The sequence below is a fragment of the Amblyomma americanum genome, chromosome 11 (assembly GCF_052857255.1).
Source record: "Amblyomma americanum isolate KBUSLIRL-KWMA chromosome 11, ASM5285725v1, whole genome shotgun sequence".
Lineage (NCBI taxonomy): Eukaryota > Metazoa > Arthropoda > Arachnida > Ixodida > Ixodidae > Amblyomma > Amblyomma americanum.
In genome coordinates, this window is record NC_135507.1 from 117,105,284 (window position 1) to 117,126,704 (window position 21,421).

Below are 21,421 nucleotides of genomic sequence, written 5' to 3' on the forward strand. Positions count from 1 at the left end.
CCACCTTGACTCTGCATGATAAAGAATTCACGTTTATTGACAGGTTTGCTGATTGACCGTTTCCACTTGATGTGTAATCGCTTGACATGCACAACAGCGATATTTAAGAGGTGTTACTTCCGAAACAAATTCAGTTAATAGCTAGCGCCTTGCTGTGTGTATTTCCTTGTCCGTCGTCTCTGCGCGCTGCCTCGTAGCAATGAATACCTAATATATTTACATGCTCACCCCACGTGATCTACAGACATGCAAAAACATTCTGAACTATCTAGTCTGCTCCAAGAAATGCAAAGCCTGAAAAATATGCATGCCGCCCCAGTGTTAAAGGTCGCTGCAAAGTTTTCAAACACATGCAGACTACATGTTCCGCAACGAATACGAGGTCAGGTTTCCGGCATTCAATAAACAAAAACTTTGACTGCGACTGGTCAGACATTATTTATCTCTTTGAGTGCACTCTGACAGACAAACACTGCATTCCGCATATGATTCAACAGTCACCGCGCACACACCTAGTCTCTCCCAAATCTTTCCTTATCCAATCATGTAATCTTAAATGTATACTCATTTGACTACTTAAATGTAACAGTTCTTCAAGAGGGCTTCAAAAACATGCGACAACGTTAACAACGTACGTGATTCCTATTTTATCCACACGTTTAAAACTATTCAAGCAAGTCGTAACGAAAAGCCAGGTACTCTTTCCATGCAACTCCAAATAAAATAATCCTACACTCCTTCTTGACTGAATAACTTTGTTCTACCCTTTCTAACTCCTAGTATGCATCCCAGGCCTCCATACTCCTCCTTACACACACTATACTGCCTCCTGCAGAATTGATAATACCCTTCGAAAACTTGACCGCCATTCCTTGCGTGTTCTTTTTCTTCTTTTTTCTGCGAGAATTTGAAAGCTTTGTACACAGCCTGCCCTCGCCGCCACTACCAAAAGGTGCTCCCGACGAAGTCGTTTCGACGGCCGGCCCAGGGAGAATCAACCTGAGCCACGGGGAGGACACATTGTTCACTGAAGCGCAAGCCCCTCGTGTGCGTTTTTACCCACGTGCTCGTGACAACGTAGCCCATTCCTTCCCTAACATTACAACTGTCCGCCGAAATAAATTAGCAAAACCCGCCCAAAAGGCGCCTCTATAGGGACGCATCTAATGCAGAACCCATCTTTGTATTTTGTTTCTTGTGTTTGTTTTCGTACGCTTGTCGTTGCCGCGCTGCCCATGTCTCCCGCACCGCCTTGCTCCAACTTTCTCTCGTATCGCCATCTCGGTTCTTTTTTTCTTTCCTCGCCCAATCTTGACCCTGCCTTCTTCCCGCGCCCCTCTCCCCATTTTTATTAATATTTGTCAACTGTTGCTGCTGTACGCGTGTATATATATATATATATATATATGTTACGACCGTAGGTTGCGTTGGCTCCGCAGAATAAAGATTTAAGAGATGTGGGCACTTCTACAAAGACACTTTTATTTATCAACGTTTCGACCGCGGTGCGGTCCTGAAGAAGACGGCACCGCGGTCGAAACGTTGATTCATAAAAGTGTCTTTGTAGAAGTGCCCACTTCTCTTAAATCAATATATATATATATATATATATATATATATATATATATATATATATATATATATATATATATATATATATATATATATATATATATATATATATATTAAGGAAGCCAAGAGTCACCGAAAACAAGGTGCATAGGGGAATTTTTTAAATTTTTCTTTTCATTTGTAGTGCCAATCAATCGGTTTAAAGAAAATTACTTATAAAGCAGCAGAAAAAACAACCATGCTGCCGGTGGGATCCGAACCCACGACCTCCGAATATCGCATCCGGTGCTCTTACCAACTGAGCTACGGCGACGGCTGTCCAATGTGCTGCTTTCGTGAGTATTTATGGTTACTGGGTGTAAGCGAACCTTAAGAGTGTTCACCAGCGCCACCCTCGACCATAGCGGTGGACGTAGCACGTCCTGTAATACCGCGAGTGTGACGTAGAACGTCATCTAAAGGCGAGGGCGGAAACTGTGCTAGAGCCCTCTTATGCTACCTATGGCATCAAGACTGCCAGAACCGAGACCCCCGTTATGCTATTAGCAGACAAGATATATAAGATATATATATATATATATATATATATATATATATATATATATATATATATATATATATATATATATATATATATATATATATATATATATATATATATATATATATATATATATATATATATATATATATATATATATATATATATATATATATATATCAGCCTGATTACACCCACTGCAAGGCAAAGCCGTCTCCCATGTTTCTCCAATTAACCCTGTTTTTTGCCAGCTGCGCCCATCCTGTGCCTGCGAACTTCCTAATCTTATCCGCCCACCTAACCTTCTGCCGCTCCCTGCTACGCTTGCCTTCTCTTGGAATCCACTCCGTTACCCTTAAGGACCAGCGGTTATCTTGCCTTCGCATTACATGCCCCACCCAAGACCATTTCTTCCTCTTGATTTCGACTAGGATGTCATTAACACGCGCTTGTACCCTCACCCAATCTGCCAGCTTCCGGTCTCTTAACGTTACACTTAGCATTTTCCTTTCCATGGCTCGCTGTGCTGTCCTTAACTTAAGCTGAACTCTTTTCGTTAGCCTCCACGTTTCTGCCCCGTAGATGAGTACCGGTAATATACAGCTGTTGTACACTTTTTTTTTAGGCATACTGGTAACCTGCTATTCATGATCTAAGAGAACGTGCCATATGCGCTCCACCCCATTCTGATGCTTCTAATTATTTTCCTCTCGTGATCTGGATCAGCTGCCACTACCTGCCCTAAGTAGACGTATTCCTTTACCCCTTCCAGCACCTCGTTGCCAGCTGTGAACTGCTGCTCTCTTGCTAGACTACTGAACGTTACTTTGGGTTCCTGCATGTTAATTTTTAGACCCACCGTACTGCTCTGTCTGTCTAACTCATTGATCATAATTTGCAGCTCATCTCCTGTGTGACTCAGCAAGACAATGTCATCAGCGAATTGCAGATTATTTAGGTTTTCCTTATTTACGCTTATCCCCCACTGCACCCAATTGAGGCCTGAGAATACCTCCTGTAAACATGCGGTGAACAGCATTGGCGAGATCGTGTCTCCTTGCCTGACGCCTTTCCTTACTGAAATTTTATTGCTGACTTTAACGAGGACTATGGTAGCTGTACATTTCCTATATATATCTTCCAGTATTCTGACTTAAGGCTCATCCACACCCGATTACGCAATGACTGTGAGACTGCTGAGGTTTCCACTTTGTCAAATGCTTTCTCGTAATCAATGAAGGCTCTATATAAGGGTTGGTTATATTCTGCGCATTTCTCTATCATCTGATTGACAGTGTGAATGTGATCTATTGTGGAATATCCTTTGCGAACGCCTGTCTGATTATTCGGTTGATTAAAGTCTAAGTTTGCCTTGACTCTATTAGCGATTACATTAGTAAATACCTTGTAGGCAACGGTCAGTAAGCTGATCAGTCGGTAATTTTTCAAGTCCTTGGCGTCTCCTTTCTTATGAATCAAGATTATATTTGCGTTCTTCCAAGCTTCTGGTACGGTCGAGGTCATAAGGCATTGCGTATACACGATGGCTAGTTTTTCTAGCAGAATCTCCCCTCCAGCTGCTTTCTCCTTTGCGTTGCTACTAAGGCTTTCTTTATTTCCTCTTTTGTTATGGGTGGGATGACGGATTGCTGTGCCACTGTCTCTATCATTAACGTTCTGATTACATTGGATACTTTATAGATTTGTGTAGAACACTTCGGCTACATTAACTATCTTATATATATTGCTAATGACATTGCCCTCCTTGTCTCTTAATGCATGCATCTGGTTTTTACCTAAGCCTAATGTTTTCTTCGCCGCTTTTAGGCTACCTCCGTTCTTTGGAGCATGCTCGATTCCCTCCATATTAAACTTCTTTACGTCGGCTACCTTGCGCTGATTTATTAACTTTTATAGCTCTGCTAGTTATGTTCTGTCTGTAGGGTTAGACGCCCTCAGGCTTTGACGTTTCTTAATCAGATCTTTCGTCTCCTGAGATAGCTTGTCAGTATCCTGTCGAACCGTCATACCGCCTACTTCTACTGCGCACTCCGTAACCATGGCTGTATGATTATCGTTCATCGTATCAACATTAAGATCGTCTTTCTCAGTTAAATCTGAATATCTGTTCTGCAGTGCTATCCTGAATTCCTCTATTTTCCCTCTTTATACTGGGCTTCCACCTCACTAGCATCTTCCGTTCCCTCTTCACGTCTAAGCTAATTCGAGACCTTACAATTCTGTGGTCGCTACAACGCATCTTTCCGAGGACGGCCACATCCTGAACGATGCCACGTTGAGCACATAGTATGAAGTCAATTTCATTTTTAGTCTTACCTTTAGGGCTCTTCCAGGTCCACTTCCTGCTCTTTCGTTTGGGGAGAAGGTATTCTTGATGCGTAAATAATTTCTATCTGCAAACTGTAGTAATAGCTCTCCCCTGCTGTTCCTATAATCCATCCCATACTCGCCTAACGCCTGGTCATCAGCCTGCTTCTTGTCCACTTTCGCATTGAAGTCGCCCATCAGTACAGTGTACGTTGTTTTTACTTTGTTCATTGCCGATTCCACGTCTTCATAGAAGCTTTCAACGTTCTCGTCATCATGACTAGATGTAGGAGCCTGGGCCTGCTCCACCTTCAGGCTGTACCTCTTATTAGGCCTAATTACGATAGCTTCCACCCTTTCGTTAATACAATAGAACTCATCTACGTTGCCAGCTATATCCTGATTAAGGAGAAATCCCACACCTAGTTCTCGTCTATCCGCTAATCCACGATAGCGCAGGATGTGCCCGTCCTTTAGTACTGTATACGCCTCACCTGTCCTCCGAACCTCACTAAGGCCTATGACATCCCATTTAATGCCCGCTTGTTCCTCGAACAGCATTGCTAGGTTAGCCTGAATAAATAAGGTTCCAGCGTTAAACGTTTCCAGGCTCAGATTCCAATGGCGGCCTGTCCAGAGCCAGAAATTCTTAGCACCCTCCGCGGCGTCAAAGGTCTGACCGCAGCCTTAGTCAGTTGCTTCGCTGGGGACTGAGGGCCGAGGGTCAATTGGTTTGTTCACAGTCTGTTCGTGTATATATATATATATATATATATATATATATATATATATATATATATATATATATATATATATATATATATATATATATATATATATATATATATATATATATATATATATTACAGCTATTGTACTCCTATCGGTGTTCCAAACAAATTATGACCGCGAGAGCTGTGAATCGTACCTAATTCACAAATTTAACAGAGTCTCGAGGCATTAACGAAACAGTAGGCCGGCTATCATGCTTACACACTCAATAGATGTAACAAATAGTTATCCCAGACTCCTAGAATAATAATTATCCCAGACTATCAAAAATAATTATCCCAGACTCATAGAACGGGCGGCAGCATGCATAACAAGCATAGCTTCCGACGTGTTTTCCTTTTTTCACTTGCATTGTCCCCAGTTTTTTCACTTGCATTGTCCCACATTTACTGCTATTTTCTTTCCCCTTTTTATTATTATTCTAATCTTGTATTGTCGCGCATTGTATTATATTGTCACCCATTTGCTGTTATCCCCCCTCATTCTTTTTGCGGTCATGTCGGTCTTCGCATCGTACATTGATGAATTGTTTATTCTGAATGGTCATTTGTCTTGCGGTAGATTGTACTTCCGACTCATTGCAGTTCGTTTCTGGTGTTGGATTTATTGTTAGCCTCGTCTTTTGTCTGTATCTGTATGCGTGTGTACGGAGCGCCCTTCTAAGGGTTGATTACGAACTTGTATTTGATTTCTCTCGTGTTGCCACAACCCTTGTCTGAATGGATATTTCCAAGTCTTGTACAATAGCTCTTCTTTCCTTTTTTCCCCTAATTTTCTTTCTTTTTCTTATTCTTTTTGTTTTTGTGTTTTTGTTTCTTTTTTTCCTCTTCTTTCTTTAGAGGCCTCATTGGCAATCCTCTTTACCCCCCTCCCTTCCCCCCTACCAGTTCCTCTGGAATGTTGTCTTCTGCATGTACAGGGGTCAAGCCCTTCACGCTTGTCACCAAAATGCGCCCTTCACCCCTTTCCAAAGCAGCCCTGAGGTGGTGAAAAAAATCCCCCCCCCCCCCCTTTTTTTAAATGTCCTATTTTGTATTCTCTCGTGTTGCCACCACCCTTCTCTGAATGCATATTACCAAGCCTCTTTCCTTTTTTCACTACTTTCTTTTCTTTCTTTTTTCGTCTTTTTTTCTTATTAGAGGCCTCGTTTGCATTCCTCTTTACTCCCCCTCCTCCTCCCCCTACCAGTTTCTCTGGAATGTAGCTTCCTCCTTGTACAGGGGTCGAACCCTTCACGCTTGTCACCAAAATGCTGAGAGAAGCAACACCTCGAGGGCCTTTCTAAGGCAGCGCTGAGATGGTGAGAGAGAATGCCCCCTTTTTATATTTTTATATTATTTTTCTTATTATTCTTTTGTTATTAAAAAAATTTCGGCCCCTTGGGAACACCTGCATTCAGGTTAGGAAATGCCTTCTTATACCCCTGTCACACGGGCACTTGTAAGGCCTTAGAAATTAAGGTCTTTTGCCCCAAAGGCGCGTGACTCGCATCTACACGGCAAAGCGTCGAGACTTTTGCAATAAAGGTCCGTAGCAATAAAGGCGGCCGTCAGCGGCCTTAAAGTTGCTTAAAGGAGCAACCAAGACGGCAGCGCCAACTAGCGAGCTCAAAAAATAAAAAATTGACGCAATTTTTAGTTTCGAAACCGTAAAAAAATTTCTAATTTACCTTATTTAATGGTTAATTTTGCGTTACAGTGCACCTAACCATAGAGGAGGCTATGACTAAAGACATTCACACTGCTAAGAAAGGACTTGAACGCTTTTCAGCAGCCGCATCGACACACAGGTGCTTGCGCATCTCGCTTTGCTGTTTTTTTCTTCGTTTGCTCTTTGTTGTGTGCGTGTTTTGAGTTTGCTTGTGTGCACAAAGACACAAGCAACAAAGCACGCTTCTCGAACACGACGAGGAGCCGAACGGAAAAGTGCGCCTACCGTGGTCGGACCGAGAACGATCAAAAGAAAAAAAGAAACTTTGTTTATTATCGTTTATTATCGTGATAGCTAATTTTTTCCAACATAAACGAAAACACTCTTAGCTGAAGTGCTACCGTCTGCCTTAATTTCGTAATATTACTAGCGCCGCTTCACACACAGCGGTGACTTTTGGCATTCACGGTGGCCGCGTTCTAGCTCCTTTGGATTTGCCGTGTAGCAGCGTCGCTGCTCCTTTTCGGTTTTCCTCCTTTAGTGCAATAAGACAACTTTACGGCAAAGGCCGAGAAGAAGTCCCATGTGACAGGGGTATTAGATTGCCACCGATTCTCTCTCTTCCTTTGTTTAAAAAAAGAGTAAAAAAGAGAAAAATGTTCTTCCTGGTCTCTTCCCTCCCCCCCTAGTGTTTTGAACTCGTGCATTGCTGTAAACTTGTAAACTTTGTACCTCGCGCACTCTATAAAAACTGCGTGTTTCAAACGCTGTACTACACTCGAAAAAGGCTGGTCCTCCAGCCGAAACGTCGTGAATTAATTCCTGTTATGTTTCTTCAATTTTTGGTGATTTTATATTGTTTTGACCAAATCAGCTGCCAGAAATCACTTTTATATATATATATATATATATATATATATATATATATATATATATATATATATATATATATATATATATATATATATATATATATAGCCACAGAAGGCAGTTTCCTTGGAATCCGGCGGGCAGGGCCTCAGGGCTTCACTCCAAAGCCTTAACCAAGAGCTTCATTGTCATCCGCCCCTTTGTCCGCTTCATAGTCCCTCAAATACTGACGCAATAATCAACAACATATTCGCCCCTGTATCGTTCCACAGTGCAGAGCATCCAGCGATTTTCGCAGTCGAAAGGCGCGGCTTTTTTGTTGTCTCTCACAGGCGCCTGCCTGCGCAACTTGGAGAGACACCGGTCGCGCAACCTCGCCATGCTGCTGGATGACCTTGGGCTGCCGCTGGTAGAGAACGCAGTCGTCTTCATTCAGGACCACCTGACGCAGCGCGGCAAAACGCCTTTCGCCAACCTGGCCATCAGCTTCTTCGATAAGCGGCTGCTTGAGGTGAGTCGGGCATCGGCGCCTTTTGCATGACAAGCGAGTATTTTTTTTTCAGAGAACCACTTGTTGGGCTAGTTGCTAACTGATCATCGTACATAAAGGCGCGAAAAGCACACAAATACACGCGCGAGAGAAGAGAACGGGACAGGACGCCCGTTCAGCCGCTATGCTCTGTCCCGTTCTCTTCTCTCGTGTGTGTGTTTGTGTGCCTTTAAAGTACATTTTAGTTTCAGCGAAGCGTTCCCGACTGGTACAAAGGCTCGAAATCTAGTCAGCTAGAAATCTGCTGCAAAAGTACTCTCCACAACAAAGTTTGCATCCCGGACAGCGCAAACGCTGAGACTGTTTTCCCTCATGGTGAAAAAAACTGCTGCGTATGTTCACTACCACAAGGCGATTTTGTCTGCCTTCTTTACGCCGCCAACTTGCGCATTATCGAGAAGGTTTCGCTAGATCGACTACAGCAGATGGAAGGCGGCCATCCAAAGTGATGTGAATTTCAGCCTTGCAACTCGCTGCCGTCTGTCATGTGCAGAGCTGCCTGATTATGACAGAATAAAGTGTGCAGCTGCTGATATAGCTAAAATTCGCAGAACCTCTGAGATTGTGCAGCTTGTTGAAAGCCTGCAAGCAGAACGAGTGTTGACGACCTGACGTTCAGGCGCTCGAGCGGCGTAATTTCGGCTAGCCTACCTTCGGCTTCAGGCGGCTTCGGCTTCCCGGGCGCGCACTCTGTGATCCGGACCCTCTTGTTTCAGCGAAATTTTACGGCGATAGAACTGAATGGGTCAGTAGCAAAATAACAAAAAAATTCAGGGGCACTTTGTTGTCCTAAAGTGCGGTCAGGCGAAAGCCTTTAGAGCGGTTTTGCTGCTTGTTACGCTGATGTGTAGAGAAGATGGTCATTAAGTGCAGAATTCTTTGTGAATCTTAAACGCTGGGGTACTTTGGAGGGCGTTCAGGAGGCATCCGTCTGATTCGACGCCTTTCCGCAAACACTCTCCAGCGTCCTAGACAAGAAGAACTGCATACGCGTTCGGAGGAAGCAGCGTAGTCGTTGGCACGCTGGGCTGTGGAACGGAAGGATGGTGGTTCGAGTGCCGTCTTTCGAAAGGTTTTTTTTCTTATCAAATTGCTGAAGAGCGCGACTTCGGAAGGACAGACTCTTGGCGGCGGGTATCAGCCAATAAAGGCTTTCGCCTTACACGGCATCCTATGTCGGGACGAAGCAGGAGGAACAGCGGAATAAAAGCTCGAGTGCCCGTGGGCTGTTTAGCGTAAGAGCAGAGGTTCACGTGACGCAGAGGCGCAGCTGGGGCGAGGGTAAACGGCACGCGCAAGGATGACAGAGGAGGGTCACGTGACTCTCAGTGCGGCAGGGAACTTGCGCTGCCACCGCGGCGCTGAAACTGTTTTATTAAGCGACTAAAAAAATAATGGTCGATTTGCGTAGTTCTGCCAAACGCGAATTAGGTGCGCTAACAGCTCGGATTTCAATTCGGTTCCGTTGTTCATCTCCAATGTTTAGGGATGGCAGTGGTTCGTACAGCGATAAGGGGTTTATGTCCGTATATGCGGAATTTATCATTCTCTCCATTCGTATAACCCCGAGTGCGTTCCTACCCCTCCTGGTGCAGCGGTCAAGCGATGCGCCGCTGCCCTTCTAGGGCAGGTGCGGCCGTCGGTGGGACTTGGGTTGCTTGGCTCGGTGGGTTTCGACGCAGGTTGCCCTCCCCAAGTACCCTCGCACGGTAATTCCGCTGTCGCCTGACACGGTGGGCAGGTTTCTAGGTATATATATTGCAATACAGCAATATGTAATAGCAATAGCAATATTTAATATATATATATATATATATATATATATATATATATATATATATATATATATATATATATATATATAGCGGCCGCCGCGGTGGCTGAGTGGTTATGGCACTCGGCTGCTGTCCCGAAAGACGCGGGTTCGATCCCGGCCGCGGCGGTCGAATTTCGATGGAGGCGGAATTCTAGAGGCCCGTGTACTGTGCGATGTCAGTGCACGTTAAAGAACCCCAGGTGGTCGAAATTTCCGGAGCCCTTCATTACGGGGTCTCTCATAGCCTGAGTCGCTTTGGGACGCTAAACCCTCATAAACCAACCAACCAACCAAACCAACCACATTATATATATATATATATATATATATATATATATATATATATTGTTACGGTGTGGGATGCCACGGGGTGGCCACGGGCCCGCCCAGAGAAATATAGCAGCAGTACGGAGGAGAGCCGGCGAAGCACGACCGGCGGCGGCCAAGCTTTCTCGTTCTATCTCCCTCGTGCTAGAGCCGCGCGCTCGCCGCTCGCGCTCGCTCTCCGCCTCTTCTTTTATTCCCGTATCACCTTTCCACCGGGGGGGGGGCAGAGAAGTCAGGCCGTGCTTTGATGCAGGGTTTCCTGGGGTGATGCAATGTGGGCTCGCAGATAGGAAACGGTCACACTCTTCGTTGAATTCGAAGTGTGTGAGCTGAGCGAAGGTGTCTGCAGTCGCCGAAGAAGGTCCCACACCGGTGAGGCGAACTTCAGGGAGGTTTTTGCATATTGAGCGGGGATCCGTTTATGGGACTGCATTGCGTGGGGAAGGCATGGAGCCAGCAGGCGACGACGGCACTAATGAGGACCCGGTAGCTAAGTCGGAGTCACCGCAGGCGCCGTAGACATATCGCTTCATGTTTGAAACATGTTCTGGGAAAATGTGGTGCACACCGCATGGTCGATGCTCTGGCAGGTCTTCGAGGCGGTATGTCACGGGGCCGAGTCGGGCAACGGCACGGTAAGGGCCGCGGTATCGGGGCAAGAGCTTTGCGGCACGGCCAGTCGCACGGATGGTGCGGCGAACGAGGACCAAGTCACCGGGCCGGAAGGGGGGATGTGGTGGTGCTGCCGCGTTGGCCGCTTGCACACGCGCGTGAGCCGTGAGGAGGTTGCGCTGGGCGTCGAGGCGGGCGGAATGAAGTCGTTGAGCAGATTCAGCTGCTGACGCAGTAGGATGGGGAAGGCCCAACTGCGCGTCGAGAGGGATGGAGGGCGTTCTGCCATAGACGACTGAGAACGGCGTCACATGCGTTGTTTCTTGCGCTGCAGTGTTGACTGCAAAAGCTGCAGCAGAAACAAAACGATCCCAGTTTGTGTGGGACGGAGCGACGTAGGATGCGAGTATATCCGTGAGGGTACGGTTAACACGCTCCACGAGGCCATTGCACTGCGGATGATTGACAGATGTAGTGGAATGCGCAATGCCGAAGGAGCGGAGGGCTCGCTCGAATTCATGGGACATAAAGCAGCTCCCACGGTCCGTGATGAGGCGCCGGGGAACACCGTGCCGAAGAACGAGATGCTGTTCCACAAACGCGACGGCATGAGCGGACGACGTGTCTGGAACGGGCAGTGCTTCGACCCACTTGGAGAAGTAGTCGATCGCAACCAGAACATACCGGTTGCCGGCACGCGTCTTCGGAAACGGGCCCAAATGATCCAGTCCAACCAGCTCGAAAGGTGAACTTGGTGGCGAAAAAGCCTGCGGGGGTGGCTTGGTTACACCTGTGGACGGTTTTCTGTACTGGCATGTCTGGCAGGACGCCACGTGTTCCTTGACATCTCTGGACATATTAGGCCACCAAAACCGCTCCGACACTCGTGCGTAGGTCTTGCCGCGACCAAGGTGACCAGCCGTGGGAGCGTCGTGTAAGCCGCGCAAGATTTGCGGCCGCAGTGTTGCCGGCACAACTGGCAACCAGACGGGTGGTCGACCACGGAGCCGCTTCACGTGACACAAGAGGTCGTCCTTCATTCGATAGACCCGGCGTAGTTGGCGGAGGCCTGCGCCGGCGGCGGTGCCAAGGGAGTGGATTATGGCAGCAATGGCGGGATCTTGCGTTTGTGCAGTCCTCAGGTCCGTCAAAGCCGTCACGGAACAAGGGTGGCGAGAAAGGAAATCGGCATCTTGATGGGCAGAGCCGCGCCGATGCACTATTGTGAAATTGTACTCTTGAAGTTGCAGGGACCAGCGTGCAATCTTGGCATTCAAATGTTTGGCGGACTGCAGCCAAGTGAGAGCGCTATTGTCCGTGACTATGGTGAAGTGACGGCCGTACAGGTAGGGACGGAACTTCTCGACGGCCCAGACAACGGCGAGGCACTCGAGTTCTGAAGAGTGGCGGCGGCGCTCAACGTCGGAAAGCTGGCGGCTGGCATAAGCTAGGACTTTGTGGTCACCAGACTCGTCTTCTTGCAGGAGGACAGCGCCGAGCCCATCTTGGCTGGCATCCGTGTGGAGGACGATGGGGGCCGATTCGTCGTAATGGGCCAATGTAGGAGGCTCGAGGAGGGCGTGCTTGACGTCAAGAAACGCGAGCTGTTGGGCCTGCGTCCAACTCCACGGTGCATTCTTTTTCAGCAGGGCGGTCAATGGAGCGCTGCGCTTGGCAAGTCCGGAATGAAACGACGGAAATACGAAGCAAATCCAAGGAAACTTTTGAGCTCCTTGGCGGTGGTGGGATCGGTGGTGGGAGCTTCGTAAGCTGTAAGCGCTTTTAGCTTTTCAGGGTCGGGACGGATGCCATGCCGGCTCACAACGTGACCCAAGTACGTCACCTCCGCGAAACCGAAGAAACATTTTTTTGGTTTTAAGCGAAGCCCAGCAGAGGTAAGGGCTTCGAGGACGAGTTTGAGGCGTCTCTGGTGTTCTTCAAATGTAGCCGCGTAGACAATTACGTCATCCAGGTAGACCAACGCCATAGTCCACTTCAAATGGCCTAAGACTCGGTCCATGAGACGCTGGAAGGTGGCTGGAGCGTTCGAGAGACCGAAGGGCATACGGTTGAACTGGTAAAGGCCGTCGGGAGTCACGAAAGCCGTCTTTTCCGCATCATCGGGGTGAACAGGCACCTGCCAGTAGCCCGAGAGCAGATCTAGCGTGGAAAAATAACGGCCCCCCTTCAGGCGGTCAAGCGCATCGTCGAGGCGAGGCAGCGGGTACACGTCGCAACTAGTAATAGCATTCAGCTTCCGATAGTCAACGCAGAAGCGGAATGTTCCATCCTTCTTGCGCACAAGGACGACAGGGGAGGACCAAGGGCTACAAGAAGGGGCAATGATTCCCTGGTCAAGCATGTCGCACACGTGCTGCTGGATGACTCTCCGTTCGGCTGGCGCTACACGGCGAGGTTGGTGATGAACGGGCCCGCGGTTTTCGGTGTTGATCCGGTGTTGAGCCCAGGAAGTGCACCCGAGTTCACCGGCGCTGAGAGCAAGGCAACTGCGATGCTCGAGCAGCAAGGTCTTCAGAGAGGCGAGCTCCGCGCAGGTCAGGCTGGGTCCAAAGTTAAATTCTTCCCATGATAGGATCGCCGGCGCTGGAGGGTGGCGAGGCGGGGCTTCAGGATGCAGAGACGCCACTGGTGACCCGGGGTCCAAAACTGAGGCTGTACCCAATTGCGTGCCGGGAGTCAGCGCGAGAGGTACGCTGCTGATGTTGAGTATAAATACGTGGGCCTCTCCTTTGAGCACAGGCAGAAGGCTTCGAGGGGAGGTCATCTGACGGGCTGGAGCTGAACACCGGATGGGTTCGAACAGCACGTCTGCTGTGACCGGACTGTCAAGCTTGGCATACACCCACGTTGCCGCACCCGGTGGCAGGGTCACGGCGGACGCCACAGTCACGGTAGTGACGTCGAACGGCTTGACTCGACACGGCCACTTCGTCGCGAGGTCACGCAGAGATGCTGAGGCACGCTTGGTCGCCGACACCAGGGACTGCCACAGGGCGACACCGAGGCTGGAAACCCGGCTAAGCCAGCCCGGCAAACAGAGAGTTCGGCTCGCCCGTGGTTTGGTTCTAGTAAAATTAAGGACGACTCCGGCTTGCTGGCACCACCCGCACCCGAGGACCACTGGCCAAATAGGGCTGTCTGCGACAACAAACTCGGTGGAGATGGTATTTCCGAGTGCTGTCAGGTTGACGACGACACGTCCGACTTGCTCCACAGGGGTGCCGTTAAAAGCTAAGAGCCGGGTTTTGGCGGCTGGCAGAAGCAGGTGGGGCGCGTTAGCAACAAACGATTTGTGCAGTACATTGACAGCCGCTCCAGTGTCAACCAAGGCCTTTACGTGCCGGTCAAGCAGGGCGACGTCGACGAGCACGTAAGGAGCATCAGTGGTAATCGGAGCCGACGAAAGGAGGGGACGCGGAGAACGAAGGAGTGTGGGGACGGACGTGGCCGTGGACGTGGACGTGGACGTGGACGTGGATTCGGCGGAACGGTGCCCCCGGAGTTCCGCCAAATCGTTTCCCGACGTTGGAGGGCCGGCACAGTCCCTCGCGTAGTGTCCCCGCAGGCCGCAGCGGAAGCAGGTCATGCGGACGTCGTTACGCAGGCGTCGGATAGAGGCCGCAGTTGGGGCTGCGGACCGAGGAGCCTGCACCCGGACGCTGCGCTCGGCAGACGGTGGCGACCCCCGCGTGGCCAGCAAAGTCAATTCCGCCTCGATGGCGAGCGCCATGGCGGCGCGGACGGGATCAGGACGGCCAGAGCGGACCAAGCGCTGCACCTCGGGGATTCGGATGGCGTCGACAAACGCCTCGGTGCCGACCAGGGCCACGGCGTTCTGAGGCGCTCCCGGCAGCGACTGCAGAGCCAGGCGCTCAATGGCGGTGGCGAGGTCCTGGTACGTCTCCCCGGGCTCTTGACGGCGGGCTCGCAGGCGGTGGTACTGCACACGGGGTTGACCTGAGGCACCATAGTGGTCGGCGAGGAGGCCCGCCAGAACAGTGTAAGAGCCCAGCTGGTCGGGCGGCACGTTCTGCAGCAGCTCGGTGGCTCGGCCCCTCAGTTTTGCAACGAGCATCCATGCCTTCATTTGCTCGTCCCAGCCTCTCGCCGCCGCAATACCGTCCAGCTGGATGCGGTAAGCATCCCACGAGATGGTGCCGTCAAATGTGGGCAATTCCACAACGTCCAACGAACACTGCGGCGAGGACGCACCCGCGCCGAGCACGCCATTGGCGGCCACGACCGCAGGCCCAGCGACGGCAGAGCCGTAAACAGCGGCGGCGGGGACGCCCAAAGGCACCTGACCTGTGCTCGGCTCGGCTGGCACCAGGCGACGGAGTTCGCGCCGGAGAGCTTCCATCTCCCCAGCCTGGGCAGTCAGACGGGCCTCCCATGCGTCCATCCGTTGGGTGACTGTATCCAGGAGGCGCTCAACACCGGCGTCCGGCTGCTGCGAAGAGCCGAGCCTCTCCGAGCGCCTAGGTCTAGCGGCGCCGGCCGCCGCGTCGTCGGCGCTATCGGCCGGTGGTGGACTCCTGTCGTCTGGCACGTCGGGTGCTTGATTCTGGGAGCGGGTGAGCGGCATGATCCCACCGCTGCCACCAAAATGTTACGGTGTGGGATGCCACGGGGTGGCCACGGGCCCGCCCAGAGAAATATAGCAGCAGTACGGAGGAGAGCCGGCGAAGCACGACCGGCGGCGGCCAAGCTTTCTCGTTCTATCTCCCTCGTGCTAGAGCCGCGCGCTCGCCGCTCGCGCTCGCTCTCCGCCTCTTCTTTTATTCCCGTATCAATATATATATATATATATATATATATATATATATATATATATATATATATATAGATTTAAGAGAAGTGGGCACTTCTACAAAGACACTTTTATTTATCAACGTTTCGACCGCGGTGCGGTCTTCTTCAGTCCTGAAGAAGACCGCACCGCGGTCGAAACGTTGATAAATAAAAGTGTCTTTGTAGAAGTGCCCACTTCTCTTAAATCTTTATTCTGCGGAGCCAACGCAACCTACGTATATATATATATATATATATATATATATATATTGTAATATAGCCGGCCACCGCGGTCCCAGTGCAGGCGACTGCCGAAGAGGAGAAAGGCGGTTGAGTTCAATGCGCGAGACTGTCTTTTTGAACTAACTGGACGTCGCGCTTCCGCCGCCTCGTTCGCTCCCTTGCCGCCGCCTTCTGGTCTTCGCCCAGAACTCCCGAACCCCCTTACATTTGGTGGAGGTGCGACTGGGTCCCCATCCTGGAACTTCGTAGCAGAACCTTGCCGCCGACCGCTGCTATGCCTGACGAGCCCAGACACACCGCACCCACCCTCCACGATACCATCATCTGTTCCGGTACTACTCGGCAGCGCGACCCGCCACTCTTCCGCGGCCACGCCTATGAGGACGTCGACGACTGGCTCTCCACGTATGACTGTGTGGGCCGCTATAATATCTGGGACGACACCCTTAAACTGCTCCTGCCGCTGCTCCTGCCGGCGCTGCTGCTCGCGATAGTCCGTTTCTCGACGCCCCAGATACCGATGCTCTTGCCTTTGACGCTCCTGCTCTCGACACCATCGTTCCGTACGCTCCTGTTTCGAGCTCTCCTGCTCCCGACGCTTCTGATTCCGGCATTGCTGCTGAAGACGCCCATCCTGCTAGCTCTTCTGGTCGCGCCGACTCAGCCCTGTTTTCTTCCGGTTGCGCCATTCCTGCTACCAGCATATCAGCTAGAGGCCCTCATGCTTCAAACCCTCGAGTTTTCTGCACCAAAAGCTCCGGCTCTCGGGACTAAGGAGCTAGTGTTTTCAATACCCGACATCCTTCATCTCGGGACTACTGCGCAGTGTTCCAACCTTCAGGATCGCTGCAATCTGGGCCCTGGAGTCTCCACTTCTAGAGGAAATGCTTCCAGAACCGACGCTCCGTTCGTTTCAACTCCAGTCGACCATGCTGCGGCTGAGGACAACTGCAACCTCCGAAAGAAACGCCCGAACACCGCAAGGAAGCCACCTGTAGACATAGAAGTTCGCTTCCTTAGACCATTTTTTGCTCTTTATTCTCAGACAAATTTTGACACGTTAAAAAAGGGGACGAAAAGCGCATTCGTTCGGAACTTCTTGTTATTAGAAGTTATGTAGCATCCTCCACTGCTCCGTGTGGTCTCCGTGTTATTGTCGAACGAGCAATGTCCAAACTGTCTAGCAGTAATACCGCAAAGTGGAAAAGCATTTCAGCAACGGAAAGCACTTCAGCAAGCATTTCAGCAATGTACGCGTGTTGTTTTGGACCACCACTAATCAGCCCTGAAGTCAGCAACAAACACAGAAAAGCAATTCCTCAACCACTCTAATCTGTCTTCCGAAGAGCTCGCCTCCCTTGATGTGTGCAAAGGCAAAACGTGGCTCATATAAACGCCATAAAGTCCAAAACGCGTTCGCGCGACAAAATCGTTCAACAAAATGCCAGCCCGCGTTGCAACTACCAACCCAGTTGCAAAACTCAATTATCAATATTTCAAACTTCCCATGAGTCATGACGACGAGAGTGCCCTGTCACATGACCTAAATTTCTGCCCCACATCTGGTAGGTTTAATGAGTTTCAGTTGATTAAACAGACAAAATTTTGCCCGTATTATGCGACTTAGGGAGTACTTCCATAACCGACCACAATATCCCAAACGGGATGAAAATTTGCCGTCGCATAATCACTGGGTCCCTCCCACTCACACAGAAAACTTCCTCCACACCTACTTTAACGCATTCCAAAAAGATGCACTCGAAACCATTACAATGTTCCGGCTGTGTGCTCCACACCCAGAAACATGCGCGGGTTGTCCTCACAGATCGGGCAAAAGAAGAAACCCCATTGCGATAAGAGGTACGGTAAGCCTTTTGTTTAATTTGCCGTCGGCGTGATGCATAAAATCCCACTGAGATGTGGAAGTGTCTACATAGGCCAGAGGTGTCATTGCATCAATGACAGGGCACGGGAGCATGAAAAGTCGCTAGAGAACAGAGTAGAGGTCGAATTTGCCTCCCCACTGTAAATGTTACGAGTGAGAGTCAGTGCTTAGAGTATTAGCGCTCTAGGAAGAAGTGGTGATAAGGTGGTACGTGAAATTCTTGAAGTTTTGTGATTAAAAAGAAGGGGATCACGTGTATTAGTGATAGCTCTGTAGCTCGTCGGAGAAATGTGGTAACTGGAAACGTTTTGTGAAGACCTGTGCCGTCAAGTATTCTCTCTTTCTTATCTGGCGTACGGCGCCCAAACCTGGGTGCTGTTGTTGTGGTGGATTTATTGTTATATTACTTGGTTTTTTACTTTGGTTTTCTTTCACTTTTAAGTTTAAAGTATTGACTGCTTTTACTTTGAATGAATTTTTGCTTTGAATCCTAGAATGCATCGCTTGCTTTTTGCAGTTCTTGTTATAAGATAGTGCTTTAAGTGTATGGTAGAAGAAGCTTTCTGAGTTTGGTCTTTAGCCTTGTCATTTGCCGATTACTTGTTACTGGCTGTTTGAGAGCGATAGGGCGTTGTTACATGGTGAGTGAGGGTTATATGTGTTCCCCTTTTCTTCCAATAAACAATTCTGAGTGTGCGCATGTGTTCTCCTTTTCTTTCCTGTGTTGTCGTCGTTACGACGCAGTTTTTTCAAACAGCAAATGAAACGGAAGTATATCGTCCCGTGATGGACACGGGCAGTGCACACTCCAACGACCGCAGATATTCCGCCATCAGCCACACGGACTATGGCTTAGGCCCGCTTCACATTCTGTGAATAGAACGAAAATAGTCTGCCTGGTTGGTGACGCCGCAATGCGATTTTCGGTAACTGCTTTCACATGCAACGCGCACCCAGAGAATTCGGTCGGAAGGACAGGCAAGGTTGCTTGATGTTTGCATGGGAAGCCCACGATTAAACGCGACAGAAACTCTACAGGAAGTTGTTAATATTATGGCTAGCGTATTTTTAGTTGCAAGGTAATACTTCTTACATTTTCATTACAATAAACAATTTTGCTTCCACCGCGGCAATAGTTCCCACGTGACCCAACGTCGCATGCCGTCACAGGGTGAACACACCGATGCAGCGAGTGGATACCAACCGGACGGAACTCGATCGCAAGCCGACTGCGGCTAGAGCGACGGCCCTCCCCAGTCGCAGACCGACAGAAATCGCAGCGTCTCAAGCGAAAATCGCATGCATGTTAAACGGGCCTTAAGAGGGTAGGCGTGAGCACTTTGCTGAAGTGACGTTGAAGTATCAAAGCCACCACTAACACCTGTGCTCCACTATCGATCAAGGCAGTGACAAGCACACCACCCACATGCACGTCGATCAAGTTGCGTCTGGTGCGAGAAGTCAAAGGAGGATTTTCTGCAGTGTCGTTAGAGCAGCATCACCTCCAGACGCTGCAGCCATCAGTTTTATGGAAGAGGTCGGGCATACGAGGCAGTGGACGATGGGCGGCGAGGTCCGGGTGATGGAGAGATACAGCGTTGGGTGACGAAGAGCGGTTGATGAGAGGTGTCTGTTCGTCGGGTCTCGAGAAGTGCCGTTCAGACGGCGAAGAAGAGCAGGTAGCAGTGGTAGGTCGACGTTGGAGGGCTTCAGCAGTGTCGAGAAATGTGGCAAACCCGAGAACAGTTAAAACAGATGGGCCTGTCATCAGATGTTCTTCATTCATTTGGGTTGTGACGGCAGCGAGGATAGTATGGAGGCCAAAGGTTGAGGACCGGGGAAGCGCGGCTGGCATCTTCGGAACTGATGGAGCACACTGGTTTTAGACCCAGATTTGCGAATTCTTAGCGGGCGACCGCTTGAATAAGGCAGACTGAAGCTGCCTGGTCGGGTGCCAGAGGCGGAAAAGCGGCAGGTGACATTGCCTCGAGTTTGCGACGGACAATCCCTGTCAGCCTGTCAGATGTTGGGGTCGTGCCGTCGTCTTTCAAGCAGTGCGCTAACACGTCTTCGATGTACGATGCGTTAGACTCCAGTATCGCCTTTGCGCGGCAAGCGAGCTCCTCCTTGACAGCAAGCTGTCGACCGATCGCCTTACTTGACAGGTCCCGGAGCTTCTGCTGCAGGTCTCCACACTGTTGCGCTCGTAATCTTGGGTCTCGTACCACACCGGCATCGTACCCTTCAGGTAGAAGATCACGTTAGTCTGCTTAAGGGTAAGGTCCCACCGGTTATGTGTGCTGACCCGCTCGTACGTCGCGAGCCAGTCATCCACACCAACAACGTCTGTACCGCAGAAAGTCCCGGAGTCGCGTGGGTTTGCAGGAATGACTGGGGGGCGGCAGGGGCGGATCGCGCCAGTATAGAATTCCTTTCCAGTGGAAACCGCAGTGGTGGCTCAGTAGTTATGGCGCTTGGCTGCTGACCCGAAAGACGCAGGTTCGATCCCGGCCGCGGCCATCGAATTTCGATGGAGGCGAAATTCTGGAGGCCCGTCTACTGTGCGATATCAGTGCACGTTAAAGAGCCGTAAGAGGTCGAAACTTCCTAAGCTCATCACCACGGCGTCCCTCATAGCTTCTAGTGCAATGGTAGAACAATTTTGTCACATATATTAAGGAGCCTAAATTAAATTTTAAAGGAAAGAGGTGTGAAGAAGACGACGTGGATTAACCGAAGAATAAAGAAGATGAAGAAGAAGCATTCAGTGAGGTGGAGAGAGATGATTGGTGGAGAAGCATTCGGTGAGGTGGAGAGAGATTATTAGTGGAGAAGAGAAGAAGACGACGACAAGGCTTACGTGGACTAACGCCAAGGCTATAAAAGGCGAGGGAGAGTGGGGCACGGGGGGAACAGCAGAGAGGAGGAGGCTCCGGCGGGTCACGAACGCATTGGCTGGAAGAGAGCGACGCCGACTGCTGCTCCGGTGAGCTAGCGTTCTACGGCTTCGCATCGTGAACTTCCTGCCATGCCTGAGCCCGTTCCGGGGAGCCAACGGAGGACGCTACCACCTGCTACGGCCAGGGGTGTCTCCAGAGCGTTTGCCACCCATCCGGGTGGTGCCCCCAACGCCAACAACACCGTCATCATTTCCACGGGCGCTTGGACCGGGAGCTTGTACGACGCAGCCAGCGACGCCAGCCTAAGCACGTCGAACGCCGCCTCGACGCCGCCTACTGGATCCATACAACGCCGCAGCCACACCGAACTAACCGTGAGCACGAACGCCGACCGCTAATAGTAGAACGCTAGTAGTAGACGCTTGTAGCAGTGTGCCCGGGTGGTGTGTATTTATAGTCTTGGTGTTTTGTGTTAGTGTGTGTGTCAAATAGGGTGTATTAAATGTCCATCTGTGTGGGTGCA

The 21,421-nt window shown here is 50.0% G+C and overlaps 1 protein-coding gene across 1 annotated transcript in view; it reads left to right on the plus strand.

Moving 5' to 3' along the window:
• Positions 1–21,421, plus strand: part of LOC144111039 (alpha-amylase-like) — a 644,630-nt gene that overhangs the window by 463,566 nt on the left and 159,643 nt on the right. The window contains exon 13 of the mRNA XM_077644138.1: positions 8,086–8,264. Coding sequence (XP_077500264.1) covers positions 8,086–8,264 — 179 coding nt within the window. The remainder of the gene's footprint in view (positions 1–8,085; positions 8,265–21,421) is intronic.